The sequence below is a fragment of the Xyrauchen texanus genome, chromosome 17 (genome assembly GCF_025860055.1).
Source record: "Xyrauchen texanus isolate HMW12.3.18 chromosome 17, RBS_HiC_50CHRs, whole genome shotgun sequence".
NCBI lineage: Eukaryota > Metazoa > Chordata > Actinopteri > Cypriniformes > Catostomidae > Xyrauchen > Xyrauchen texanus.
The window spans coordinates 1840649-1868360 of record NC_068292.1 but is presented as its reverse complement, the minus strand read 5'-3'; the positions used below and the strand labels follow the sequence as shown (position 1 = coordinate 1868360).

Sequence of the window (27712 nt, the reverse complement as noted above, 5' to 3'; positions counted from 1 at the left end):
GCGCCAGGGTCAGGTACTCTTTCCCATTCTCGTCTTGCCGGAGAACGAAAGACTCTTTTGATAGGTTACGGTTTCCTTCTCTTCCCCTCCGTGCAAAACACAGCTGTATGTCAAACCAAACTTTTCTTACAAGTCCTGTGGGTGTGAAAGGGGAGAGTGCAGGTGCATTTCTAATTTTCTCCAAGTCAGACTCAGTAATACGCGGATGATGAACGCTGGTGTCTTTTCCATTTTTCCTGTAGTGCTTTAAAACTGATTTAAAGATGGCATTGCTTGACTTGAAGTCTTTATCACTTATGATGTTGTATTTTGTAATGTGACGGTTTATACCTGCTCTGAGACACATCAAACTTGCAACACTGTATTCGCGTCCAGCGGTAGACTGAACAGAGGCATAAAACTCCCGCAATGTCTCATTTAAAAGAGAAGCAGAGCAGGTCTCGAAATCACAATTTTTCTGTTTTTGGCGCAAAAAGTCACTGAAAGTGTTAACTGCCCATTTAGTTGTCTTTTTCGTATTGATCTCATCTTTGTCATCTTCGATCTTATCTAGCTCTGTCGGTGTTAATTCTTTTTGCCGCTTTTTGTCATTCAACGTCTTCTCCAAGTCTTCTATTTCGTCTTGTGCCTGGGCCCATTTCTCAAAATTGCCATATTCACCATACAAATTAAACGATATGCAAAAATCATCCATTTAGCCTACCTAAATAAACGTTTTCTATGTTTCTCTCACTCTGTTTGCAAGTGTAACTGTGTTACTATTGTTACTGATGATTATAGTAGCGGATTAATTTCGAACTGTAATCAAACTGACTGGAACTACCTGTGCATTAAACGGTTTTACTGCACACCTTCCAGCCAATCAGAATCGAGTATATAAACAGCCCGTGGTATAAATATATATATATATATATACACATGCAACGTTCTGATGGGCCTGTTTGTTCTTGCGTCTATTGTATTTTGTGTACTTAGTAACACCTAGTGGTGTGGATGCCGCATCATTCAAACGCAAATGTTTTTAGTTACAGATGCCATTGTAGAAATTCACTATTCACAATCAGACATGATTCACTTAATCTGAGAGTGAAAGTGTCCAATAACAAGATGGTTACTGAGATTAAACGAGTAGTATTCAGCTGGTCATGTGATTCTAAAATGGCAGCCCCCATGAGGACGCCCCTGCCCCATTTAGAATGAAACAGCTTTTATAAGGTTTCTGATATGACTACAGTCCTCATCTAATGTGAGTGCTCATGATTTAATACATATGTTTCAAAACAAGACAATTATTTAATTAGGAGTAAAAACTTTTTTAATGTGGAAAAAATGACTGAGTGCACCTTTGACTTGTATCGAACCCGGAATATTCCTTTAAAAGTAAATGTGACTTTTATTTTGAAAAATGTAAACTGTATCATTGTAGTGACGGGCGGAAATCATGTAGCCTGCCTTGTACGCATGGATGTAGCCAGAAATACCTTGATATAACTCTGACAGTGGTAGATTTAACTGGAGGACTTCACAAGTTATAAAAACTGTGATTGCAGGTCTGTTTATTGTCAACACGGATCCATTGAAAGGTAAAACATATTTTAAAGACATTGAGTTGAGCACGCGGCTAGTTGTGATGACACTGAGCTCGCGGTGAGAAGGTCATGATCAAAATTATTTATCAGCAGATTTGTTGTAAATGTGGTTCGCTAGATTGCTTCCAAATGAGCTTTATATGTGGTTTTGTAGGAAACTTTGAGCATGTCGCTGTTTGGCGGACTGTTGAGGAGCGGTTTGACCTTCTGTCAATCATCATTGCTGCTGTGCACGAGACACTTCAGTACAGGTGAGTGTGTGTGTGTGTGTGTGTATATATATATATATATATATATATATATATATATATATATATATATATATATATATATATATATATGTGTGTGTGTGGGCAGGTTTAAGTGGTTTACGAGGACATTTGTTTTAGGTTACAAACTGGTAATTACAAGGGTATTATGCTATAAATGTGGTTTATGAGGAAATTTCTAGTGTCCCCATAATTTAAATCGCTTAATAAATATACTAAACTTAGTGTAAATGTAAACATGCAGAATGTTTTTTGTGAGGGTTAGGTTTAGGGGATACAATCTATCATTTGTATAGTATAATAATCATTATGTCTGTGGAGAGTCCTCATAATGACAGCTGCACCAATGTGTGTGTGTGTTAGTGATTGTTTGTTTTAGTGTGTGTGTGTTCGTGTGTGTGTTGTCTGTCTAAATAAGTTGCATTGAAAGACTTAATGGAATATTTTTACTTATAAAAATGTATTTATCACACTGTAGAACGTTTAAAATGAACTAGTGAAGGCAACAAGGTAATTAAAAACAGTGAAAAATTTTATGTGAACTTTCTCTGATAAATTCATATCAGTTCCAACCTTAAAGGAATATTCCTGGTTCAATACATGCTCAATCGACAGCATTTATGGAATAATAATGATTACCACAAAAATTCAATTTTGATTCATCCCTCCACTTTCAATGGAAGTGAATGGAGGCCAATCTGAATATGGTGAAATATTCCATGTTTCAAGTTTTGCCACAGACATAAACTATGCATGTAAACATGATTTTAGTGTGATAAAATCGCTTGCTAACCTATCCTGTGTAAAGTTATATCCAATTAAAAAAAATAAACATAAAAACAACTATTTAAACAACATTACAGCTCAAATAATACACAAGCTTTTTAATTATAAGCTAAACATTTCTGCCTTTAAACCCTCCAAAAATTTGCCCCATTCACTTCCAATGCAAGTGCCTCTCTGTAACTTTGATTTTTGCTTTTAAAATAGATTTTTTTGGGCAATCAATGTTGTCACAAATGCTGTCAATTGAGCTTAACTTGTATTGAACCCAGACTATTCCTTTTAGTCTTGATGTTGATTTATAAAAGCTCATGAAATATATCAACTACCCATAAGTAACATTTTATTTGTTAATTTTCCCATCTTGTACAGGCAATTGTGCTAGAGTACGAATGCATGCTATTCCCAAACTGAAGGAGGTGGACCGATGGACGGAGAAGAGGAGCATGTTTGGAGTCTATGACAACATTGGAATCTTGGGTTAGCAAGTTATTGTTGATTATTGGTTATTTATTATACGTTTCGTCATCAAATGTGACTTGCATTGCGCTTTTGCTCTCTTTGTGATGGCTGTCCCTGTAAAATGATTAGTAAAAATCCTTATCCAGTCTTCATGAACGACTGGAAAAGTCATGAATGTTTATTGTGATAAAAAATTGTAAAAAAAAAAAAAAATGGCTTGATATGTTTAGGCTCTTACGGATATTCTATATATATCTGTATTTATACCAAGGTCTATTTGAATACTCCATTCTGATTGGCTGGAATTTGTGCGTTAAAACCGTTTAATGCACAGGTAGTTCCAGTCAGTTTTAATTACCGTTGACATTCATCAGAGGTGTCTCGCTGTCTGGTATGACGATTTATATTGTAATATTGCAGCCCTGCTCAACACGTGCGTCTATAGCTGCTAGAGGGTACCCTTGACACTTATGACTGAAGCGCTGAATGTTAGCAAACGCAGCCTTTTTCAATTTAGTAATCACGCAAGGCGACATTGCGAATTCTTTTTAATTCAATCAATTGTGCAGTCTTAATGGATGCCATGTGGATGTCTCAGAGGTCAAAGTCTGAAGGTTTCAAAATGTTTCGGATGGTTTTCCCTCATCATTTACAGGGAGTGCCACTTTTACACCTGTCACGTCAGCAACGCCGTTTTTTTTCCTCAATGTGAAAATGACAAAGAATAGAAGTTAAATATAACATGTTCTCATCAGTTCCAACCCTATATTCTGTGGCTATTATTATGTTTGGACTGAGTATTCAAATTCAGTTTTTAAAGGGATAGTTCACCTAAAAAAAACTCATCCTCATGCCATCACAGATGTGTATGACTTTTTCTTCTGCAGAACACAAATTAAGTTTTTTAGAAGAATATTTCAGCTCTGTAGGTCCATATAATGCAAGTGAATGGTGACCAGAAAGTTGACGATCCTAAAAGCACATAAAGGCACCATAAAAGTAATCCATAATCCTTTAATCTAGTGATTAAATCAATGTCTTCTGAAGTGATATGATCAATATTGATGTAATTTGTTTTATCATAAAATTCTCCCTGCCCTGTAGAGGGCGATATGCATGAACAATGTGAATCACCAAAAACAGAAGGAAAAAGTGAAGCAAAAAGGATTCACACCGATCATATCGCTTCAGAAGACATGGATTAAACCACTGGATTACTTTTATGCTGCCTTTATGTGCTTTTTGGTGATTCAAAAGTAAAAGTAAGTCATACACATCTGGGATGGCATGAGGGTGAGAGAATTTTCTATCCCTTTACTAGCTCATGTCCATTTTTCCAATTATTCGTACAGCTTTTTATTAAATTAATTCAAATAAATGTTATCTCACTACTTTGTGTCTGATTTAGAACGGGCAGAACTCTAGAGCTAATGACCCGTAGATAAAGTTTACCATTATTGTTAATCTTTCAGTCAAAATTTGTGCTGTAAATATCAATGACAGCTGTCAATGGTGGCAAATGACCATGGTATAAATTGGATAATCTATTTAGCATCAGGTGGTTCTTCGCCTTCATGTTGTGTATTCAATCGTTTATTTCGTGGCTCTCTTTAATACTTGATTCTGATTGGTATATGGTGCCATCTGATATTTCTGAAGAACAACCGCACATCCACATATCAGTCCGCTCATTCGGGTTCTGCGAGACATCGTTCCAGCATCTCGGATCACTCTGTGATCTCTACAAGTAAACAATTTATACATTTTTCATGTGCTTTATTTGTTTAGACTTGTAATAAGCTGGATGATGAATCAGATGGTAATTTCCTCAAAACAAACGATTTTCTTTTCACATAATTACATAATTTCAGCACAAATCAATATTTTATGTCCATGTATATGTATAGCCATATAGTTGGCGTGTAATAATTGTATATTACCCACTTTTAATCCAAGTCAGGCATTTTTTGTTATGTCTTTCACTGCAGGTGACTTTAAAGCCCACCCAAAGGACTTGATCAAAGCCCCTGTATGGCTCAAGGGTTTCAAAGGAAATGAATTTCAGCGTCTCATCAGAAAGAGGCAGATGGTAGGAGACCGTATGATGACAGAGGACAGACACATCCTGGAGAAGAGGATCAGTTTCCTGTACCGCCGCTTCAACAGATACGGCAAACACAGATAGACTCGCAACGACCACAATCTTTTGTATGCTTCCCTGATCTGTGCTGATGTGAAATGATTTGTTTTGAGAGCTGCAATACTGTTCATTACTCAGTAAAAACATGTTTATTTGAATAAATCTCATTCCCCCCCTCAAATTAAATGACAGAAATGTCATCCATGTGCAGTGTTGACAGCAAATGGGCATGCTGACAGCAAATCAGTGTATTGACAGTCCTTTAGCTGGTCTGGGGTCAGTGAGAGAGGGGACTGGGGAAGCCTGTGAACTGACCCTCAGTCTTGATTGGGTGATCCGATTCTGTCTGTGGGAAGAAAAGAGGTTTACAATTTAATACCTCAAATCATGTAGTATGTGGTAATGCGCAAAATGGCAAACATCCACAACAGTTTAGCAGAGCTTTACATGGAAAAGCACCACTAATTTTTCTCTACTAATTTTGTTATCGACAAAGTGAAAATGCGGAAAATAAAATTGGGACATTTGCTGCCTTTTGCTCGTTTCCATTCAATTGGCCTTTTATCGATAAAAATTGTGTGCGTGATGACGTCGTGCATAAAAGTTTTGGTTTATCTCAAAAGAAATGCCCTGAAGCGTTTCCATTCAGAAATGTGTGTTTATCGCCAATTCGCTTCCCAGATGTTCCCAATTTTTTTCCTCCATTTTTGGTAAAATTGGGAGATTATTGGGACAATTAATTGAAATTAGCCACCTTACTGTCATTTTAATTTCACAATTAAATACTCAAAAGGGAGCAGTTGCTGTTCTGATATGACTGTAATATTGGTCCTGATGTTGCACCTATCGCAGGTTGGCACCGGTTCCAACCCGAAAGCAGATCGTCATGGCCCTGTTCAAGCTGGCAATCTGCATCAAGTACTGCTTCAAAACTTTCAGTCTCAGTATAAGGACCTTCCATCGATGTGTATATGCTGTGTGCACAGCTATTAAAAAAAATTGATCCGGTGTAATATCAGGGTTTACATAAGAAACATTCCTGATATTCAATATTTTGAACAATCATCTAATCAAAAGCATCACCATCACAACTGCATTATGTCCTGCATATTTCTCCAGCAACTTTTAACGCCCAACTGAACTTGATTATCATCTCAAATTTATTTTAGCTTCAAAATGCAAATTTATATTTTCTGAAGCAGCAGTAATTGCGATCCGAGGTGAAGAGGGTTAGATTTAAAATATTTTAACTTTTTTAAATGTTCAAAAGCTCGTTGTCTGAAAGTGAACTCATTGGACAAATAGTTTTATTTGGACTGATAGTTTATAGACTCGCAGAACATTCTGAGGATGTCATTCAGCCGACTTTTTTTAGTTTGTGTAAAGAAAAGGCATATATAGGTCTTTTTGTGTTTGGTAATTTATTTATTTTAATATAGGGGATTGTGCAGGCATTTTTTCAAAAGCAGACTAAACAATAAATTAATAGAATTGGCCTGTAAAAAAAAAAACCTTGGATGGAAATGTAGTTAGTGTCAATTGGTGTATATTGAAATCTAGACACTTTAACGAGTTGTCCGTGTGTCGGTCTGTATACCTGTGCATCTCTGTAGTTGTCCTTTGGAAGCCGATGTCTCTTCTTAGGTCCACCTGCTGACTGATGATGAAATGTAGGGGAGAAACTGTCCTCATAACCACCAACAACACAATCTAAACCAGCTTTCCCTTCATCCTGACAAACACAAGAAGCCTGATTAACATCTACTGATGGAAAAAGAGAATTATATCATTTTAACTTCATATATTTTAATGTGGGAGGGACAATGTAACATTTAGAAGAACTTTAGCGTCTTTAGCTTTGAACGCATACTTATATTTATTCCACAACAATAGTTGGCGGACCCCCTGATGTTTTTAAAAAGAAAACATTACATTAGAACAAGTTTGTGATGCTTATACAATTTGTGCAGATTAAAATCACCCATTTGAAATAAACCATCAGTATCCTTCATTGGTCTCACCTCTAATGGGATAGTGAGATGTGCTGTCCTGTAGTCATCTCCATATGAATCCAGATTCTTCAGAAGGAACCTGACACACACATTTACAGTTGTTCTTATGTTTCTGTTATGTTATTATTAATAACAAACAGAAATAACATTGAAATGTACAAGTATGCATACATAAAATTAAGAATGCACCAATATGAAACTGGCCAATATCTATACCGATAAAAAAAGAAAACAGGCTGATACGATACCAATTTTTATCATCAGATCACTGTTTGAGTTAGGAATTCTGCTTTAAAAATGTACAAAGAGGAACAATAAATAATTTCCACTGTACTTGAATTGGATCTGCAACTTGAACATATGAAATTCCAAAATTTAAAACAGCCACTACAAAAGATAAACAGATGCAAACAATTACTAAATATGACATGATCTCATGAACCCATATTTTAAACTTATGTTCTGTATATGACAGAATATAACAAATTCATATGATAAACATGTTGGGCAATTCCACAGAAATGTCAACCACATCATAAACAAATTTAACAAAAGAAACAAAACCCCCTTTAAAATAACACTGTCCTGACCGCTAGAGAGCGCCGCTTGCTCACACAGCACTGACTGGAGCAACTGCCTTTTTATGCTTTAGTAATCTCGCAAGCCCATATTGCGATTTTCACTGTTAATTCTATCAGTCATTCAGCGTTAATGGATATCATGCAGATGTCTCAGAGCTCAAAGTCTGTTGGTTTCAAAGCATTTTGGATGGTTTCCCTCAATCATGTAAACTTCAGGTAAATGCCGGTTTCCCATCTGTCACATCCGTTTATGGCAGTTTTTCCACATTAATGTGAGAACGAGAAATAATAAACATTAAACATTGCATGTTCTTAGGAGAGCCAACCCTTCTACATATTGTGGATATTATTATTTCTGGATTGTGCATTTGAATGCACAAAATGCATTACGAATGAATTAGAAATAAAACATCGTTTTTTTCATAACTGCGTTTTCATGATTATAACCGATATGCTGATGGTTTTAATTTGGTCATTAATTGGCACATATACTGTATATCGGCAGCCAATATGTTGGTGCATCACATACAATACGTGAAATCAATAAATAAACCAAACAATGTGCATGTACCTCCTTTCTTTCCTCAGTCGACGTGTCAGTCTTTGGATATGGTAAAGACGACCCAAAGTCTTCTCATTCACCTGAAAATGAGTTCAGTTAAAAAATTGCCTGTTGTTCTGTGCCAATTTAAACCTTGTTTTCAAGGGATAGTTTCACAGAACAAATTCTGTCATCACTGAACTCAACCTCATGTCGTTCCAAACCTGTGTGACCTTCTGTCTTCCTTGGAACACAAAAGGTAAACTTTTGAAGAATATCCTGGCTGCTCTTTTTCATGTAAAGAAAGTGAATGGGGACTGGGGATGTCAAGGTCCAAAACGACAAATAAGCACCATAAAAGTATCATTAAATGACATGCCATATTACACATTTTGCTGCAGTTTCCCAGTGAAATGTCCCACGTGGGGCGCCAAAAGCGAGCACACTGGTGTCATAATCAGACATTGTTTTTAAGGGGAATATTAGATGGAGGTTCTTTGTACCTATAATTAACCATACTTAACCTATACTTTGTCCTAAAAGCAAATGAGAGGTGAAGAAAACAGACATCCTTACCCTAAACCAACACCTAAACATAACCGATAGTGTCCAAAGTCCAACCCTCTATTAGGTGAGCTTCCACACAAGCTAATCACGTTGGAATAAGTGTGTAAATGAGTCTGTAATAAAAGGGTTAAAATATTGTTTTTAAATGATGCGTTTGAGTAAAAGTGTTTTGATATCATAACAGCAGTGTGTGAGGAATAGTGTGAAAAAGAAGTGTTTATAAAGTCATAATCAGCCATTGTTCTCGTGATTTGTGTGAAAGTGACTAAAACACACAGTTGTTGAAGCGCCTTGTGTTAATTTCACCAGGAAACTGTGAAAAAAACATTACATTTGGCACGTAACATTCAGTTTACAAAAATTTAGCTATAGTAAAATGTATTCTATGAGACTGGGTTGGATAAAAGTGGTCCTAAGTCTTCTGAAGTCACATGATACAAAGGCCTTTCGCTGTAGCTGTCAAATCAAATCAAATCTGGAGCCATTAAACACAAAGCATCAGGTCAGAAATTCATACAGGTTTGGGACAACATGAATGATGACAGAATTTACATTTTCAGATGAACTATCCTTTAAGCATAATTTTCCTGGAAGAACTAGAAAATGCACAACGTTTACACAAGCGATGACCAAAGAAATCTTCAAATCTGTGTACAGGATGTGTATGAGGATATTTTATCTTCTGTGCATAAACAGGTTACCTGTTCTATCTCTTTGCACTTCTTGCTGAGAGCTTGATATTTTCTTTTGTCCAGTTCTCTCCTCTCTTCCTCCCCATCTTGTCCGGGGGCTGACGGAGCCCCGTCATTATCCAGGAGCTCACTCTCGCTGGGGCCCAGCTCTACCCCACCTGTCTCCAACTCAGCTTCCAGAATGTGACCCCCAAATAGAGGGGGTAAAGCCAGGCCTGAGAAATCTTCCATCATCTGAATGCCACACAATGGGAGCTTTGTTTCCAATTGCACAATGATGCTTTGTCTGTCATACTCTGTTCTTCAGACAGAAAATCACTAATTACTGTTTCCTAATAAGTTACATTCTGCATGTTAATGAGTAGTGGGAGGTGGGTAAGCTGTGACACTTTTTACTGAAGTTGGCGGAAAAATTTGAGGTAAGGGAAAATTAGATAGAAAACTATTATGACCAATTCTATTTCAGGATGCCATAAAAATATGACTTGAAAGAAATTGTTGTCCAGGGGCATGCTGCGCCATATCAAGGGGTAAGTGAGACCATTTAACCCTCCTATAATGTCTAAATATATATCCAAATGCATAACTTGTGATAAAATATAAAATTACATTTATTTAAATTAAGCAATCAGACTACACTATAGACTACTGGCTATTATTGTCACAACATAACTTTCAAGTCATGTTATTTATATTTTGTTCACCAGATGGCAGCAATCTGCCTCCAATATATGCCATATTTTAATATTTTCTTCATTTTTCAACTTCTAGAATTGTAGGTTTCACTGAACTAAAGTTTAAAAATTTTCTTATTAGCAAATGCAAATTAAAGGTAATATTGTATTTAAGTATTTTTATTACTCCACGTAAGAAGAAATGGTATCATTATAAAAAATAAAATAAAAAATGACACCTATGCTCTTACCAGGAGGACCATGTATAAAGACCATAGGAGATTTTCATATAAATAGCTATGAACAGACCTGAATTTAATTTTTTTAACATTTAATTTTCACATCGAATTTTGCCTTCCATGTTAAAAATGTACTAAATGTAAATTAACAAAAAAAATCTTATAATTTAACAACAATTTTGCACATCTAACACCACTTTCCCACTACAGTCGGACATTTTCCCATTCAATTTTAAGATTCGCATCCTCTCAGCACAGTAAGAAAATGAATATAATACATCGTCCCAGGATTGGATCATATCTGAATACTTCACAATATTACCTGGTCGAGTATTTTAATGAAATGTACAGAACAGACAGTATCCATACAGACGTTCCAAGGTCTCTAAATATACATCTCAAAACCTGATCACGATTGCACTCTAAGAGCTATAATTAAACTGCTTATTAATTTGATTTACTCACCTTTAGGGATCAGACATGATGTAGGTTTAATGTGGAAATCAACTGGAGTAATGTGCTTTACTATTCATCAGTTAAGCCGATACAGTACTATACCAGTGCATCAAATATAAACATGCACGTATGAGTCTAAATAATGCAAATAACAAATGTTAAAACTTTATAAATTTCCACATTTTACGCTCTCAAAACAACAGCGAGGCGCTTGTAAAACACGTCATGTCATTGACGCTTTTGAACTACAATTCCCATGATCCTTGAACAGAGACAAACTACAGAAGCAAACATGGCGGCCTGTAAGTAACGCTTAGCATGTCAGCTGCGTGAAAAATGTGATTTTCTTTACATGAGTTCGGATTGATCCTATTCTTCAATAGCAGATTCTTTGAAAAGTCCACGAGAGATATTGTCATATATTCTTGTACTGAAATATTGTTTATTTAAAATGTGTGAATATACAATAATGACCTTGGAGTCTCAAACTAGCTGACGTTTGCTTTGCTTTTGTTGAATATAATTCTACATTTTATAGACATGTAAAATTATTAAATACACTGACTAAATGTACTAAAAAATACCATGGCAGCGCTTTGTTTAAAAAAAAACAAACAAACGGAGCCAATAATACCATTATGTTAAAGTACCATGGTGTTACCATCTGATTATCACTGTACCACCACAGTAGGGTGAATTGGGAACATTTCTCATCATAAGCAGAGCTTTGCTAGCATGACCATATTCTAGCGGGTTGGCAAATGACGAAATCTCTTATTTTTTTTTTTTTTTTTTTTTTTGTCTGAAGTTTTGGGGTGACAAATGACAAAAATCGAAAGTGTAAAATGTTCCAGATTATGCTGATTCACTCTTTATGTATGCACTGATAAACGGTATAAAGAATGGCAAGCAAGCCTCTAGGAAAATATCTATTGGTACAGTACAGAAGAACTGCACAGTTTTGGAGTATGTTGGTGAGATGCTTTGACCACAATCTTTCTGTATTTAGTTGGAAGGTTTTTGAAGAACGCGTGGAATAAGGAGCCTGTAGTCACAGCTGCCTGTGGACTCGGACTTCTGGGTGAGTCCGTGAAATATATGTACATTTGTTCATCAGTGTTTATGTTTACATGGTTACATCTCTCTGCTTTGTGAAATTGTCAATGTGAAATGTATTTTGTGTTTCTCTCAGCTTGTATTGTGCCGGTTTTGAGCCCCTTTACAAAGTACACAGGAATGCTGAACGCTGCAATTCCATACAATTATCCAGGTATATTATCCCAATGGAATCTATATATGTTGCACATTTAATATATTTGGATGATTTTTTTAATCAGGGCAGTTCTTTTGTCCCCTGGGATGATCTTTAAGTAAAACATCTTTATTTATTTTACAAGCATTCTGTTAAGGATCATTGTTATACAGTAGAAGTAAGAAGTTTACATACACTTATGTTGAAGTCATTAAAACTCATTTTTTAACCACTTCCTAGTTTTCATACCAGTTGTTTAGGACATCTACATTGTGCATAACACAACAATTATTTAACTTTTAGTTGACTCCATCACAATTCCTGTGGGTCAGAAGTTTACATACGCTAAGTTAACTGTGCCTTAAAGCAGCTTGGAAAATTCCAAGCTGCTTACTGTCAAGCCTTTAGGCAGTTAGCCTATTAGATTCCGATAGACTAATTGGCTAATTGGTGTCAACATGAGGTGTACCTGTGGATGTTTTAAGGCCTACCATCAAACTCAGTGACTCTTTGCTTGACATCATGGGAAAATCAAAAGATATCAGCCAAAACCTCAGAAAAAAATTGTGGACCTCCATAAGTCTGTTTCATCTTTGGGAGCAATTTCCAAATGCCTTAAGTAACACATTCATCTGTACAAACAACAATATGCAAGTATAAACACCATGTGACCACGCAGTCATCATACCGCTCAGGAAGGAGACACATTCAGTGTCCTAGAGGTGAATGTAGTTTGATTCGAAAAGTGCAAATCAATCCCAGAACAACAGCAAAGGACCTGGTGAAGATGCTGGAGGAAACAGGTTGACAAGTATCTATATCCACAGTAAAACTAGTCATATATCCACATAACCTGAAAGGCTGATCAGAAAGGATGAAGCTACAGCTCCAAAACCATCATAAAATAGTCAGACTACAGTTTACAAGTGCACATGGGGACAAAGGTCGTACTTTTTGGAGAAATGTCCTCTGGTCTGATGATATAAATATTGAGCTGTTTGGCAATAATGACCATCATTATGTTTGGAGGAAAAAGGGTGAGGCTTGAAAGCCGAAGAACACCATGCCAACAATGAAGCATGGGGGTGCAGCATCATGTTGTGGGGGTGCTTTGCTGCTGGAGGGACTGGTGCACTTCACAAAATAGATGACATCATGAGAAAGGAAAATGATGTGGATACATTGAAGCAACGTCTCAAGACATCAGCCAGAAAGTTAAAGCTCAGTCACAAATGGGTCTTCCAAATGAACAATGACCCCAAGGATATCACCAAAGTTGTGGCAAAACGGCTTAAGGACAACAAAGTCAAGGTATTGGAGTGGCCATCACAAAGCCCTGACCTCAACCCAATAGAAAACTTGTGCGCAGAACTGAAAAGTGTGCGTGATCAAGTAGGCCTACAAACCTGACTCAGTTACATCAGTTCTGTCTGGAGGAACGGGCCAAAATTCCAGCAACTTATTGTGAGAAGCTTGTGGAAGACTACCCAACACTTTTGATCCAAGTTAAACAATTTAAAGGCAATGCTGCCAAATACTAACAAGTGTATGTAAACTTCTTACTCACTGGGAATGTGATGAAAGAAATAAAAGCTGAAATAAATCATTCTCTCTACTATTATCCTGACATTTCACATTCTTAAAATAAAGTAGTGATCCTAACTGACCTTCAGTTTAAATGTATTTGGCTAAGGTGTATGTGAACTTCAACTGTAATGCTTTATTATCAGAGAGTAATATAATGTATACATTGGTCTCAGTTCAAACATGTAATGAATGCTCTTTCTTGCTTATAAATATTATTTTTGATTGTTTATCTTTACAATGCGTCATCATGTATCAATCCTAAAGTAGACATATTTATTTGCTAATTTGATGAAAATTCACTTGTAAATAAAATAAGTACATTTTACTTCACTTTTCAAAGCCGGTGTCCCCAGCATGCACCGGGCTTGAATAATTATAAAGCTTGCATGGTTTCACTGTTTGCAAGTTGATTTACAATGTTTTTATTAATGAGTTTGTTGTTACGTTTGAAAATGTGGTCATTTTACAGCAATGTCTGCAAGGAAACTTAGTTTTTTTTTTTAATAAACCCCACTCCAAGTTTTTGTTGCTATTAGCTAATTAACAACTTATTATATTAATATGTTATACTCCGCCTGTAAGTTTGATCTTATTTATCATATTAAACCTTCAGTCCCAGTGCGAGATGATGGAAACATGCCGGACATTCCAGCGCACCCAACTGACCCACAAGGGGAAAACCTGGAATGGCTGAAAAACCTGTGAAAAAAGTCCTTCACAATCCTGTACAGTCCACACCCACCTTTTCTTCTGTCCTGTTACCAGCTTGCTCTCAATAAAAGCTGTTAATTTAATTACACTATTGTCATAAGATTTTCTTTCACAAACCTGATAAATGGATGTTGTAGTAATAGATAATCATTGCTGTACAAAGGCAAGTCATATTTATCCAGCTACAGTGTTGTTGTTCTTTTGCAAACTTACTGTTTACATTATTATTATTATTTGTATAGAAATTAACACACCGCAGAGATTAACTTTGTTTATTGAAGTTCATTTTCAAAAGACATTGCAGGGAGATACAGTTAGCATAAAGTTAGAACAGTCCAAAAAATATATGACTGATCCAAAGAGACTCCAAACACATCTGATCCAAAAAACATCTAGTGATGGGAGTTAATATGCCTGACCCAAGAGCCTCCTGCAAACGCCTTCATAGCATAAGGATTTAATCATCACAAAAATAGTACAGTGAAGGAACAAGTCTAACTAACAGTAAATATGGCTGTTAATTAAGCCAGTGTTTCATAGGAAGGGTCCTTTGGATAATATTTCACATAGATTACACCAGTTTGGAAATTCAACTTTAGAACTAATAAAAACATGCTATATTCTCAGTAGATAGTTATCTATACATTTATGTATACAGTATATATATATATATATATATATATAAGGTTGTAGGTTAACTTGATTTTGCTTTACTCAACTTAAGATCTAATTATAATTGCTTTATTATTATTATTATTATTATTATTATTAATATTATATTTGAAGGTATCAGAACAAAACTGACCCTGAAGTGGAAGAATATTGTTTTGAATGAACAAGATTATCATTATTAATAATTAGAATAATGTTGTCAGAATCAGTGCAAAATCGTACTATTACAAGCAACTTTTAAGATAACTATGATAAAGATAAACAAGCCCAAAGGTCAAATTACTACATTTACTAAATCATCACATTTTTTGTTAATTTCAGATTGCTGGGTATAAATCCACTCTTCCTAAAATTTCTGAAAAAAATAATTATATGGGTAAAGAAGGGTTTTTTGTTGTTGTCTATTTTACAAAACTTCAGCTACAGCACTTAACCACCGTCACTTCCTCCAAACCGTTCTTGCACATTTTCAGATGTCCTCTCTCTGCATACGCCAGCTTCACTCTTAGCCATATCATATCTCTTGCCTAGAATCAGCTGCAACTTAAGACTACAAACTTTAGTTTTTGAGATTTAGGGTTTGGCAAAATATACAAGACTGATTGTAAAGGGGGGACAAGAGACGAGCTGAGAGCCTCTTCACTTCCGACTTTCAAAAACAATGTACTTCTTCCTCTAACCAAGTCTTTCAGCAAATATTCTTCACTTTTCCATTTAATCATTCAGCTGTTTCCTACTTCTACATGACAGCACCAGGCAGTCAACCTACTTCTCTCAGAATGTTCAAGGATACCTTGTCTATATTCAATAAAACAAAAACTTTTTTAGTAGCTCTGGTTTTCTATGGAAAGTATATGATCTATGATCATGTGGCATATGCAAATTCTGTCATTATTCTCATGTTATTCCAAACCCATATGACATGCCATGGAACATTCATAGTGAACACTTCTGTCAAGCTCCAAATCGGCTCCACTGTAAAAGCTTCACAAAGTAGTCCATGTGACATGTGCACTACATTCCAAGTCTCCTGAAGTCAATAACATTGTGCGAGGAACAGATTGAAATTTACTTCATTATTTACTGAAAAGCTTCCCATCCGCAGTAGTTCTCAAATCTCGTTCTACGTTCCAAAACGTGGCACATCGCATGGGGTTAAAACTAGGATGGCACAATGTTTTTGAATCAGAAAGATCATTATGAATTTCTCTTTTTGTTGCTCCACAGAAACAATAAGAGCGTAAGGGTTTGGAACGACATTATAGTGAGGAAATAATGACATTTTTACTGTTGACTGAACAATTCCTTTAAGTGTCTAAAAGCAATAAAAATGTAGCTATTAAGGTTTGCATTTGTGTATATTTTTCCCCCATAAAATATAAATGTTGACTAAAGAACTGCAAAACATGGACAACTCTGCAAAAATGCCTCATGCTACAACAGTGCAGCACATAATTATGTTTTTGAAAGTGCTTCCTGTAGTCGTTAAAATACATCTGGAACGATAAATGCACATATAAGTCTTTGTTGTTTCAGGTGCAGGAATGGGTCCTGCTTTAGCTTAATCTGATGCATTTAAAGAACATGACGTTTAAACAGTAAATGTAGTGTTTAAAAACATATTGTTTCATCAAAGGTTTTAAATAGGGCATCTCTACAAAGCACAAAAATCATTTGTAATCATTTTCATCTTGTAATTTCCTGATTTGTGTTGTAAAAATCATGCTGAAAGATACATCACACTATATATTATAAAAGACTGAAGAATCTGCTGTGCATATTATGAAATCAAATGTTATAAAGTCATTTCGACACTTTTCGACACGTGCGCTTCTGGATACATCAACCCCTGCCGCTTCTGATAACATGTGTTGTGTATACATTTGATTTGCCATAGCTGATTTCAATTAACGTGGGTTTAATTCTGACATTGGTATTTGTCCGAATTGAAATGGACAAAATAAGAATGAAAAGTCTAGTATTAAAAACTTGCATCTCAAAGCTTGAATTCCTCATTCAATGATACAGAGGTACTCGTAGCAAAGCGTTAGTGGCCCTGTTATAGACAGCATCTCTCTGGTTGTCAGTAATTGAAGGTACTACTGTATAACTGGGGCGGAGCGATCATTAGTCACCGTCTTCTTGAGCCGAATATGGGCAAAGGGATTGATCCTGTGTAGAGGCAAAGCATAAATCATCACAACTGACCTGCCATGAAGACATCAATTGATATAAAATGCTCTTTTAAAGGAATATTTCACCAAAAAAGCAGCAACATGCAACAACAGTTAAAGTGACCACAGCTTTTGAGCCCCAAATAGTTCAAGAAAATGCCTAAAAAGCACAATAAAACTCTCACAGAAGTAGTCCATACAACTCATGCTCTATATTCCAAGTCTCCTGAAGTCATACAATAGCTGTGTGTAAGGAATAGACCAAAATTTAAGTCTTAACCTACACTGAAGCTCGTGTCTAGCCCATGTTCACCATTGCCATCAATGTGCAATATTTTTGAAGCTGGATGTAGACCCCAAAATGATGGATGAATATGTTAGGAACATCCCTTTTTTGTGGTAAATATTGACAAAATTGTCATGTTTGGGTGAACTATTGCTTTAAGCAGAGCTGGCAAGCTTTACCTGGTCGGGGACGGAGGTGGGGAGGTGAAATCTGTGGACATCTGTGAAGAGAGTTATCAGATTAAAAGCCATTCAATTCCATTGAGTAGAAAACAATGGATGACATGGATAAGAGAAAGAAATAAGGTAACACTTTAATATAAGGTTGTATTTTTGTTAACACTAGTAAATGCATTAGGTCTCGTGACGAGAGCGAGAACCACACAATCGAGACCACAAGGGGGTTACCCCAATGTGACTGTTCACCCTAGCAACCGGGCCAATTGGTTGCTTAGGAAGCCTGACTGGAGTCACTCAGCATGCCCTGGATTTGAACTTGCGACTTCAGGTGTGGTAGTGAGCGTCTTTACTTGCTCCAGGTCCTCCGTTTCTCCGAAATTGTTAAAAAATTAAACAATTTGAATATATCATCCCCCCAGCTCCCGTTCTCGTGGGATAATGGGATGGTAAAGTGTCCAGTGAAAGTGCACTTTAGAATCTCGCTAGATGCAGTATTTCATTGTCTACTGTTTTATAAATACAGAGGATTCAGGCATCCTTCTCTTTTGGCATCATACTATATAGTAAGGATGTATGTATATTCGGACAAGGGGAGCATCTCTGAATAATAAAGCAAGTTTCATAAGAATCGCATGAACAGACAAAGGGGACTTGCATTTTCAGTTTTCAGGTTTTCCAGAGAATTTAATATGGTGGGAAAATGGTAAAACCATTACTCTCAAAGATTCAGAGGAGAAGAATTTGGATTACAGCACATAATGTTCTTGAGATATAAGCAAATATGTATTTATAATAGTGCCATCCTGTGGTCATTTCTCACAAAATTTGGTATGCAGCCTCTTGTAGACACCCTTCAGATCAACTGTTGTTATTAGTGTGAACACAGTGAAGAATGATGTTGCCTTAGAAAACAGAATATGTCTGACCCTGTCCCTCAGGCGCTGTCCTATAAGCCGTGGGCTCATCTTGCTGGTTTCAGGGTTCAGCATGCTGTAGGGGCGTGGTCTGAATGTGCTGACACGCTGGGATACGACGCGCCTCTCGTCCTCTGAGTCAGGACTGGCCTGCTGCATCTGACCAGCAGGAGGCAGCCTGTCCAACTGCCCTGTGCTTGTGCTGTTCACCTTAGACAGGGGAGGAGCCCTGTGTATGCGAAAAGGGTGGGATGAGAGACATGGGAAAAGGATGGAATTATGGGAATGCAGACCTTTTTAGCAAAACATTTTGTCAACTGGCTAATTATTTTGGCATTCATGTATTTTTGAGTGAGTGAAAATCTCTCTACAGACCTGACATTTTGTTGTCCAGATGTGTTTGGGTAAGACTGTGTGTAGGAGAAGGGAAACCAGCCTTTCCTATGAAGGAGAGATTAGAACATCCATATAAAATATAAAGGGTTACTGAATATCTAAAGTCCAATTAAAATAACAGAGTGTCTATTTGCACCCCATTGTAAATAGCATCTACCACACAGTGTAGCTATTTGCACCCCAACTGTCAGGTGGAACAACATAAATATTCGACAAACAATTTGTGTCGATGCAGTGACATGGGGTGTAAAAATGGTGTGTGAATGTGTACATTTTTTATTTTCCTATAGATCACTGATTGGTCAGGGAAAACCGTCAGTACCAGTGTCACTGGATTTCTGACACGCAACATCAACCTGCTAGTTTTAAAGTTAGCAACAGCGATAGCAGTATCATTTGTTCATGTGACTTTCGAATTGTGAAAAAAGAAATGGCTGTGTGCAAAACCAAGCCGTGGTTAATAAATGAGGTGCAGACGGTCCACTTGTTAGGATTGAGTGAAACGATAAAGTCTCTCAGGAAGTGTCTCAGCTGTTGGCCGCACACGGCTACCACCGGACATACCCACAGTGTAGGGAAAAGTAAAAAAACATAAAAGTGACTACAGAACCATCAAGGAAAAGTGGAAGAGGTTCGACCAAATGGACGCTATCTAAACCGGCGAGCAATGGGAGGGAGAGTGCCCATGACTCAGCAACGATTGAGGATGGTGTTGTGTTATGTTAACTCTATATTCTGCTTGAAAGCTTCACTTTATTTAGTTGACCAGCTACTGGAAGCTTGCTTCTAAAACAACCAGGCCAATTTAACTGTTACACTTGTGTGTAAAATCACACAACAATGCAACAACTGCTTTATGCAGCACAATGAGCTAGTAGCTAACAGCTAGCGGTTGTGTTATTGTTTTGGTCAGCTTGTGTCATGTTTAAGATGATGTCACGGCAGTAGAGGCGGTACAACTGTGACGATCATCCTATAATCCCACCCACGTTGAGGGGTACTAAACTGCAGTGGAAATGCAAGCTCAGAAAAGTAAAGCAAGTAGAGTTGAGGCGAATCGAGTCAAACTGTAACGTGCAGTGGAAAAGTACCATATTTCTCGGTTCTAGAGTTTTTTGTTCACTGGAGATTTTTAGCATTTTCAATATTGCATTGTATAAATAATCTATACCAAAGTTCACAATAATATAACTCTCTAAACTGACTTTACCATCCCTCACAGCCCCACATTGTGTCATAGCTAATGTTTATTTCCCTTCACTCCTGAATGATTGACATCAGCCTCCTACCGTCCGGTGCGCTCATTTTGGCCATAATGCCAGCCGTCTCTGGGTTCACTGATCAGCAGGGTCAGAGTGTCTCCTGGCAGGAAGGAAAGCAGACACGAGCCTCCTCCTCTTTCTCCTCCTTTCTCTCCCTCTGAGGAGTCAGGAGAGTGAAGGAACAGGGCCTCCACACGAGAGGGAGGACTGAGAGGGAGCACACGAGGAAGAGTGGAGCCTGGACGAAGACAAGGATGAAAATGAGATCATGTGGATACAGTTGTTTGACGGTAAATTACATTTTCGCTGATCACAACTGCATTGTTTTGAGAATTTTCTCACAACTCACGAGGTGAGTTTTGCATTCACGCACAACTTTGAACCAGGTGTGGTAGTGAGCGTCTTTACTTGAATATATCATCCCCCCAGCTCCCATTCTCGTGGGATAATGGGATGGTAAAGTGTCCAGTGAAAGTACACTTTAGAATCTCGCTGGATGCAGTATTTCATTGTCTACTGTTTTATAAATACAGAGGATTCAGACACCCTTCTCCATTGGCATACTGCTTTTGGAATCATACTATATAGTAGGGATGTATGCATATTTGGACAAGGGGAGCATCTCTGAATAATACATGCCAGTTTCATAATAATCACATGAACAGCCAGGACTTCAATTTTCAGGTTTTCCAGAGAATTTAAGATGATGGGATGTGTAATACAACTGATGGATGAAAAGAAAGACAAAAAAGGACAGACATGCAATGCCAAATTAAATTAAAGGAACAGTTCACCAATAAAAGGTAAAAGCTGTTGTTATCTACTCACACTCATTTTGTTCAAAACTAATTTTGTTCTATTTTTCTGTGGAACACAAAAGGAGAATTTGAAGAATCTTCACACAGCTCTTTTCCATACAACAACCGTTTATAGTGACCAAAGCTGATGATGACATTTTGTCACAAAACATGAGAGAACGAATGACTTTTGATGTCACTAGCTGGGTTTCCATCCACGTATTTTTATGTGCATTTTGGGAAAACTGCTGGATGGAAACTCTAAAATGTAAATACAAATTCCAAAATGCACATAAACAATTGTGATAAATATCATGCTGGGTTATGAAGGAGGAAGCGGCAGCACTTTTCAGTACTAGCACCTAAGGTTCGCTTTTCAACATAATATAAATGCAGACACTGGACTCTGCTGTGTGCGTCTATCTCTACCCTCAGGCAGTCTGGACACCTTTTTATCCCCCTCCAACTCTCACTGAAACACAACTTAGAGATAATTTATCACAGGTGTCAATCCTTACCATTCTCCTTCTCCTGGCTTCGTTCTCCATAGATGTCACTTGGCCATACCCAAATCACCACATACCCCCATTGCCCCACTCAGGCCGGGGGAGCCCCCCCCCCCCACCATTTCTAGAGAGGAAATCCGCATGTGGACCACCTCTAACTTAAAAATCTGGAGAGCCAGATACCAATGACCGATCAGCACATTGGCATCCTTCATGTGATGGAGCCATTGGAGCAGGGCATGGTCTGAACAGAGGGTGAAGGCCCTCCCAACCACATAGTACTGGAGGGTGAGGACTGCCCATTTGATGGCCAGGCCCTCCTTCTCAATCGTGCTGTACTTCATCTCCCGCACTGAGAGCTTCCGACTAATGTACAGCATGGGGCATTCTTCCCCCTCCACTTTCTGGGATAATACAGCCCCCAATCCCCTGTCTGAAGCGTCCGTCTGCAACAAAAAAGGGAGAGAGCAGTCAAGAGCAGCCCACCGCAAAGTGCAGCTTTCACCTGCGTGAACGCCTGCTGACATGACTCCGTCCACTGGACCGGATCTGTAGCGGGCTGGTGACAGTCGAATAGTTAGGCACAAATCTACTAGCCAGCCTGCCCCAGAAACTGTCTCATCTCCTTTTAGGTCTTAGGTCTTGGGAAGGCTGCAATCGGTCTTATCAATTTGGGGCCGCACATGCCCATGACCCAAGTGGAAGCCTAGATACCATAATTCGACCAGCCCAAATGCACATTTCTTTGGGTTTGCCATGACTCCTGCCCATCTCAACTACCTCAAGACAGCCTTCAGATGCTGCAGGTGCTGCTGCCAATTATTACTGAAAATGATGATGTCATCTAGATAGGCAGTGGTGTAAGTAGTGTGCGGTCTGAGGATTTGGTCCATGAGCCACTGAAACATAGCCGAATTGTCGAATTACACGAATTGGTGTAATCTGAATGGTGTGGAAAATGCTATTTTTTCACGGGACATAGGAGTTAAGGGGATCTACCAATATCCAGTCCATTCACCTCCAGTCCGAGCTCCTCCCTCTCTGGAAACACCATCGCCAGCGTCACTGGGACTGTAAATCTGATGTGCTCTGCCTCTATCCATTCGTTTAACCTCACAATGGATGACGTCAAAGGGCCCTTGCCATTTGGGGAGTAATTTAGAGCTCGATGTGGGGAGTAATATAAGGACTTTATCTACCGGTGCAAATTGCTGTAGCCTCTGTTGTTCTCCGGTGTTAATTGCCACAGTGTGTGGAGTTTTGCTCTCAGGTCAAGAACATATTGAATTTAGTTTTTTGCGGAAGGTCCCTCCTCCCAATTTTCCCATAGGACGTCGAGCACACCACACTGTCAACGCCCGTACAATCATTCAAATGCAGAGAACCCGTGGAGGCTTGCGGGACCTCTCATACTGCAAATAATAGGTGCTTGAGCCACTTTCGAGCATCTTTGTGTACGAACTTACAATTCATATTCTTTAGTGTCTGATTAAATCGTTCAACCAAGGAATCCGTTTGGGGGTGGTAAATTCAAATCGATTTAATCACCAATAATTCATACAGTTCGCATAGTGTACATGGCATTAAAGTTGTTCCCTGATCAGTGAGGATTTCTTTCAGAATCCCCACTTGGGAGATCATTCTGTCAAGTGCCTCCGCAACACTTTGTGTTGAAATGTTGTGCAGAGGCACTGCTTCCTGATATGACATTGTGTAGTCCACCAGAACCAACACAAAGCAATGCCTGCGTGCCATCCATTCTAATGGCCTGACGAGGTCCATTCCAATTCTTTTGAAAGGGATCATTAATTACTTTCACTTGGTCAAAGGCATGCCTAAGGTCTCATCTCACATCTGCTCCAGAGTGAAATCCCCTGCAGGGAATCCTCTAAGTGTGGGGGAAGCCATGGCTCCTCCTTTGAGTCATCCTAACGTGGAGCTGACGTACACGGTACCAGCACCGCCTTCCCAGCCAGGAAATTGCCCACACACACACACGATACACTTTGATATAGGTTCCATCCACACAAATTCCCCTCAATAAAGTTGTAAATTCCAGCCATTTCGTATCCAAAATTAGTGGATGGGTGAAGCGGGGAGTAATCGCCACCTCTATCTGTGCTTTTGCACTTTGAATTGAATTGGGATGGGCACTAAGAGGTAATTGTGAATATCCCCATGCACACACCTTACCTTCAGCCACTGGGTTGTATTCAAAGCCTCAGAGTGAACTAAGCTTTGGTGAGAGGAGGTTTGATTACAACCTGAATCCACCAAGGCTTGATCTGTACCCCCCTTAAATCTCACAGGTTTCTGGTATGCTCCTGCTCAATCGGGGGCAGCCAGAGGTGCGTCATGGACCCGGACCAATGTCTCCACCTCCATTGTGGGACATCGATCCTTGAAATACCCAGGTTCCCCACAGCTCAAGCAGACCGGCTCAGAATTCACAGCAATACCCACGGCAGCAGATTCACCAGCCTGTGGGGGAGAGTGGAGAGGACTAGGGGAGTCCGGCGGGATGAAAGGCCCATGGGACCGGGGAACTGGTTTGGGTTAGGGACTGCCTGTTTCCGGTGAACAGGAATAGGATGAGGGGAAGGGTTGAGAGAGAAGAGGGCTTTCTGTCCCCTGAATACAAAGCCATATGCTCCTCAGCCAGCTGGACAGCCCCATCCAGCGACACACTCCACTGTTCCTTTCTGGTAGCGGAGCGATGAACTGTTTCAGTACCAACAGAATGAGCACCTCCTCTGCGTCACACTCTTCAGCCAACAACCACCTTCGGGAGGTGTCCTGGAGCTATTGAGCTAATGCGAATGGGCGGCCATGCTCGCAAGCATTCATGAGTGGACGTCTGTGAGTGGAAGTGTTGCTGATGTTGTTCTGGGCTGCGGCCAACCCATTGCAGAGATAATTTCCCACAGGTGTTAGTCCTTACCTCCCTCCTCCTGGCCTCGCTCTCTACAGACGTCACTCGGCCACGCCCACATCACCACAAAAATGTATACTCTCGCTTGAGGTGGACACATTTTTTATTTGATAAGAAGAAATGTGTATAAACTATGATGGAGTAAACTCCTACTGAATTTATTAGGAATACAATATGCACATAAAAAAGTAATGTAATGTAACTAGACTAACCAGTGGGCCAATTACTGCATCTGAAATGTTGCTCTGGTTATCCTGTCTAGTAAATCCAAGCCTGAAAAAAGTTTGTAGAGCAAATAAATGAATACTTAAACTGTGTTGAAGAGCAGTTTTATTGACACTTTTGAAAAATAGCTTATAGATCTGCACGGTAAAGACATGGAGTTTCATTAACAAAGATCAGGAGGAGCAAGTTCCTTTAATCCGACCAATCACACTGACAGTGTAAGCATATATAAACAGCTGCTTCCCTCTACTTGGCATCGAGCCTTTCAGCATCCCTCCACCTCCCCATCCCCACATAACTATTTCATCAATAATTCGATCTTGGGTCAAGTTTTGTGCCTCGAGCCCTTCGCCCAGGACAGCGAGCCAAACATGTTTATACTATCCTTAATGCAGGATTACATTAACTCGCAAACTACTGAAGTAAGGATTGAAGAATGCACACACATAGTGCTCCCAGAACTGTGTGGGACGCTGCCTCTCCCAGACATGAGAAAAGTTATTTACAGTGTTTTGTCTTCGTGTTAGAAAATGCAAGTATTTTATTAATAAAAGAGTTACAATGGCTACAATTTATCCAGAAGTGATAATTTTGTTCTTTTGAACACACGGGATGGAACGGCTTTATTCGCACATTGTTTATGCATATGATATTCTGGTTTCTCTCAGAAATTAAATTTGCAACATGGATTGAAACATAGCTACTGACCTCCAATCTGCACCAAAATGTCATATCTCTGCAGCAGAGAGGAATATTTTCAATGAACAATGAATATTTCCCTCTAACATTACATTTTTACTCCACTGATGGTTAGGTTTAGGTTTGGGGTTTGGGTTGGGGGTTCAGTTTATAAAACATACATTCCTCTTCACTGTATTACAGCCTGTACGGCTGAAAACATCTTGCTTCACAACTCACTTTTAGTGCCCCTCTTTGGACATTTCACCTGGAAAATGGAGTTATCAGGTGCCCATACACCCAACGACACTTACTGCTTTCACCACTGGGGGTAGTGTTTCAAATTTCAGTAAACACAGACTTTTTTTCACCATCGATTTTACCTAAAGAAAAGTCATCCTACTGTTTCCAATTTCACTGAGATCAGTTTGAATATAGTGCATAAGTTTTAAAAACTTTTATTATACTTTCATGGTATGTTTTGTCCATTTTGGCACTTGAGAGCTGTGGTCACTATGAACTGTTGTTGAATGGAAAAGAACTGCTTAAAGACTCTTCAAAATTGTCCTTTTTCATTCCACAGGAAATAATAACAGCATACAGGTTCAAAACGACAAATATAATCATTAAAATTAAGTCATTAAATGTATTATTTTAAGAACTGAACATATTTTGTGGGAAAATGTCATCGTTATCATGAAAAATTAACAATGCAAAAAATCTTAATGGGCCTAAAAATAGTCTTCTTTATGGTTGCTCTGGTTACTTTTTCCTTTTGATTTTGTGGTGAAATATTACTGGCCATTTATTTGTGAGATTCACTCAATAACTGACTTTATATTTGACCAAAACCAAACAATCACTTACCCAAGAACCCTGTCCTGATCTCGCTGGGCTGTCTCCTTGGCAACGGTAGCGTGGAGGTAGCGTACAACTCTGCTCCTTTCAGCACATTAAAGGTGGTGGGTAAGTTGGCCACTTCATGTAAGGGTGTGGAGGGCACAGGTGTGAGGGCGCGGGACATAGGGGCACTGTGGGGCAATGGGGGGCTATGAGGGGCAGTTACAGGAGGGGTGAGACCCTGCAGAGAACTGAGGGAAGATGGGGAGGTGTGGCTGACAGAGGGTGGAGACTGTAGACCAGGCACGCTCACTGCTGACTGGAGGGAAGAGTGCTGGGAGTGGGTGTGGTCATTACGGGTGGAGTTCGTGCTGGGTGAAAGGCCCGGGAGAGACTGGAATAGGTTTTCAGACTGGGCTGACCGCTGCTGCTGCAACCGGCTGCTACTGTCACCGTTTAACAAAGGCGGGACTTCCTGTACAGACAGCCTCTGAAAGAGGCAAAGAAAACTTTCGTTTTATTCCTTTATTAATTTCAGGGAAAATAGATGACAAATAATGGACTGCAATAAAATATATATATATATATATGTAAATTTTCAGAAAAAAGTGTTTTTATAAAAACCTGTTCCCTTAAATGGTTCGTTAGCTGAGACCTTTGTCTACAAATATATCTATTTCAAATTAAATAAGTATTAAAAAATACTTTTATTTGATTTTATCTCAAGAATCAGCGATACATGTTTTTGTGGGTAGGGTTGTTGAGACATTTTTATTTTACCATCAAACATGGAAATTGTGAATACTTCTGTGATACAGCCTTTTTACACTGAGACCCAAAAGTCCTACTTAATTTTCAATGTATGTAAAACTCTTTAGACTTTAATAAAATATATAAAAAAACATGAATTTTTTTAAATGATAAATACAATTATCATTACAATTCATGCTCCTTGAAAAAATAAGTTAAAGAATAAATATCTAGATTTCACCTAGATATTCTAGAGTTAAAGTTGCACTTAGTAATCTTTTGAATGTGTCATCTTGGAGTTACACTGACACCTTGCGGTGTGGATGCAGCATCATTCAAACGCAATAGTTTTCTGTGACTGATGCCACTGTAGACTATCCACAGATTAATTTAATTGATGAGTGAAAGTGTCCAATATCAGGGTGGTTACTGAGAGAGTAGTGTTCGGCTGGTCATGTGATTCTAACATGACAGCCCCCATTTAGAATAAAACATTTTTTATAAGGTTACTGATATGACTAGAGTCTTAATCTCATGATGTGAGTG

General features: G+C 38.5%; 4 protein-coding genes across 8 annotated transcripts in view; 2 read left to right on the top strand and 2 right to left on the bottom strand.

Moving 5' to 3' along the window:
• The first annotated feature begins 1428 nt into the window (after nucleotides 1–1428).
• On the top strand, nucleotides 1429–5484 carry LOC127658419 (39S ribosomal protein L51, mitochondrial-like). Its single transcript, XM_052147705.1, has 4 exons — nucleotides 1429–1583; nucleotides 1744–1840; nucleotides 3014–3121; nucleotides 5092–5484. The coding sequence occupies exons 2-4, from the start codon at nucleotides 1756–1758 to the stop codon at nucleotides 5286–5288; spliced, it is 390 nt and encodes a 129-aa protein (XP_052003665.1). The 5' UTR covers nucleotides 1429–1583; nucleotides 1744–1755; the 3' UTR covers nucleotides 5289–5484.
• LOC127658418 (TCF3 fusion partner homolog) lies at nucleotides 5456–11227 on the bottom strand. 4 transcript variants are annotated; one of them, XM_052147704.1, is made up of 6 exons: nucleotides 11015–11227; nucleotides 9646–9932; nucleotides 8408–8478; nucleotides 7265–7334; nucleotides 6841–6975; nucleotides 5456–5589 (listed from the first exon to the last, which is right to left on the bottom strand). In XM_052147704.1, the coding sequence occupies exons 2-6, from the start codon at nucleotides 9868–9870 to the stop codon at nucleotides 5521–5523; spliced, it is 570 nt and encodes a 189-aa protein (XP_052003664.1). In that variant the 5' UTR covers nucleotides 9871–9932; nucleotides 11015–11227; the 3' UTR covers nucleotides 5456–5520. The 4 variants fall into 4 exon arrangements, with proteins under 4 accessions (XP_052003664.1, XP_052003662.1, XP_052003661.1 ...); XM_052147702.1 differs by lacking the exon at nucleotides 5456–5589 and having other exon boundaries at nucleotides 5683–6975; nucleotides 9646–9937; XM_052147701.1 differs by lacking the exon at nucleotides 5456–5589 and having other exon boundaries at nucleotides 5683–6975.
• Nucleotides 11228–11273: 46 nt separating this feature from the next.
• ndufa3 (NADH:ubiquinone oxidoreductase subunit A3) lies at nucleotides 11274–14641 on the top strand. The gene is made up of 4 exons (XM_052147706.1): nucleotides 11274–11307; nucleotides 12015–12086; nucleotides 12198–12275; nucleotides 14458–14641. Exons 1-4 carry the CDS (start codon nucleotides 11298–11300, stop codon nucleotides 14547–14549), a joined length of 252 nt encoding a protein of 83 aa, XP_052003666.1. The 5' UTR covers nucleotides 11274–11297; the 3' UTR covers nucleotides 14550–14641.
• A 172-nt stretch (nucleotides 14642–14813) lies between these two features.
• Nucleotides 14814–27712, bottom strand: part of LOC127658414 (brain-specific angiogenesis inhibitor 1-associated protein 2-like) — a 36716-nt gene continuing 23817 nt past the window's right edge. For both annotated transcript variants that reach the window (XM_052147695.1, XM_052147696.1), the window contains exons 10-15: nucleotides 26444–26906; nucleotides 20466–20676; nucleotides 19156–19221; nucleotides 18793–19009; nucleotides 17867–17907; nucleotides 14814–17399 (exon numbers count right to left, since the gene is read on the bottom strand). In XM_052147695.1, coding sequence (XP_052003655.1) covers nucleotides 17327–17399; nucleotides 17867–17907; nucleotides 18793–19009; nucleotides 19156–19221; nucleotides 20466–20676; nucleotides 26444–26906 — 1071 coding nt within the window. In that variant the 3' untranslated portion in view covers nucleotides 14814–17326. The remainder of the gene's footprint in view (nucleotides 17400–17866; nucleotides 17908–18792; nucleotides 19010–19155; nucleotides 19222–20465; nucleotides 20677–26443; nucleotides 26907–27712) is intronic.

Excerpts from the sequence above, each read along its gene's own strand:
- LOC127658419 (XM_052147705.1), top strand. The coding sequence starts at position 1,756 with ATGTCGCTGTTTGGCGGACTGTTGAGGAGCGGTTTGACCTTCTGTCAA. Across the intron at positions 1,841-3,013 it reads CACGAGACACTTCAGTACAG|GCAATTGTGCTAGAGTACGA; the intron begins GTGAGTGTGTGT and ends CATCTTGTACAG. Across the intron at positions 3,122-5,091 it reads TGACAACATTGGAATCTTGG|GTGACTTTAAAGCCCACCCA; the intron begins GTTAGCAAGTTA and ends CTTTCACTGCAG.
- LOC127658418 (XM_052147702.1), bottom strand. The coding sequence starts at position 9,870 with ATGATGGAAGATTTCTCAGGCCTGGCTTTACCCCCTCTATTTGGGGGT. Across the intron at positions 7,335-8,407 it reads CGACTGAGGAAAGAAAGGAG|GTTCCTTCTGAAGAATCTGG; the intron begins GTACATGCACAT and ends TGTGTGTGTCAG. Across the intron at positions 6,976-7,264 it reads ATCTCACTATCCCATTAGAG|GATGAAGGGAAAGCTGGTTT; the intron begins GTGAGACCAATG and ends TGTGTTTGTCAG.
- ndufa3 (XM_052147706.1), top strand. Across the intron at positions 12,087-12,197 it reads CTGTGGACTCGGACTTCTGG|CTTGTATTGTGCCGGTTTTG; the intron begins GTGAGTCCGTGA and ends TGTTTCTCTCAG. Across the intron at positions 12,276-14,457 it reads AATTCCATACAATTATCCAG|TCCCAGTGCGAGATGATGGA; the intron begins GTATATTATCCC and ends TTAAACCTTCAG.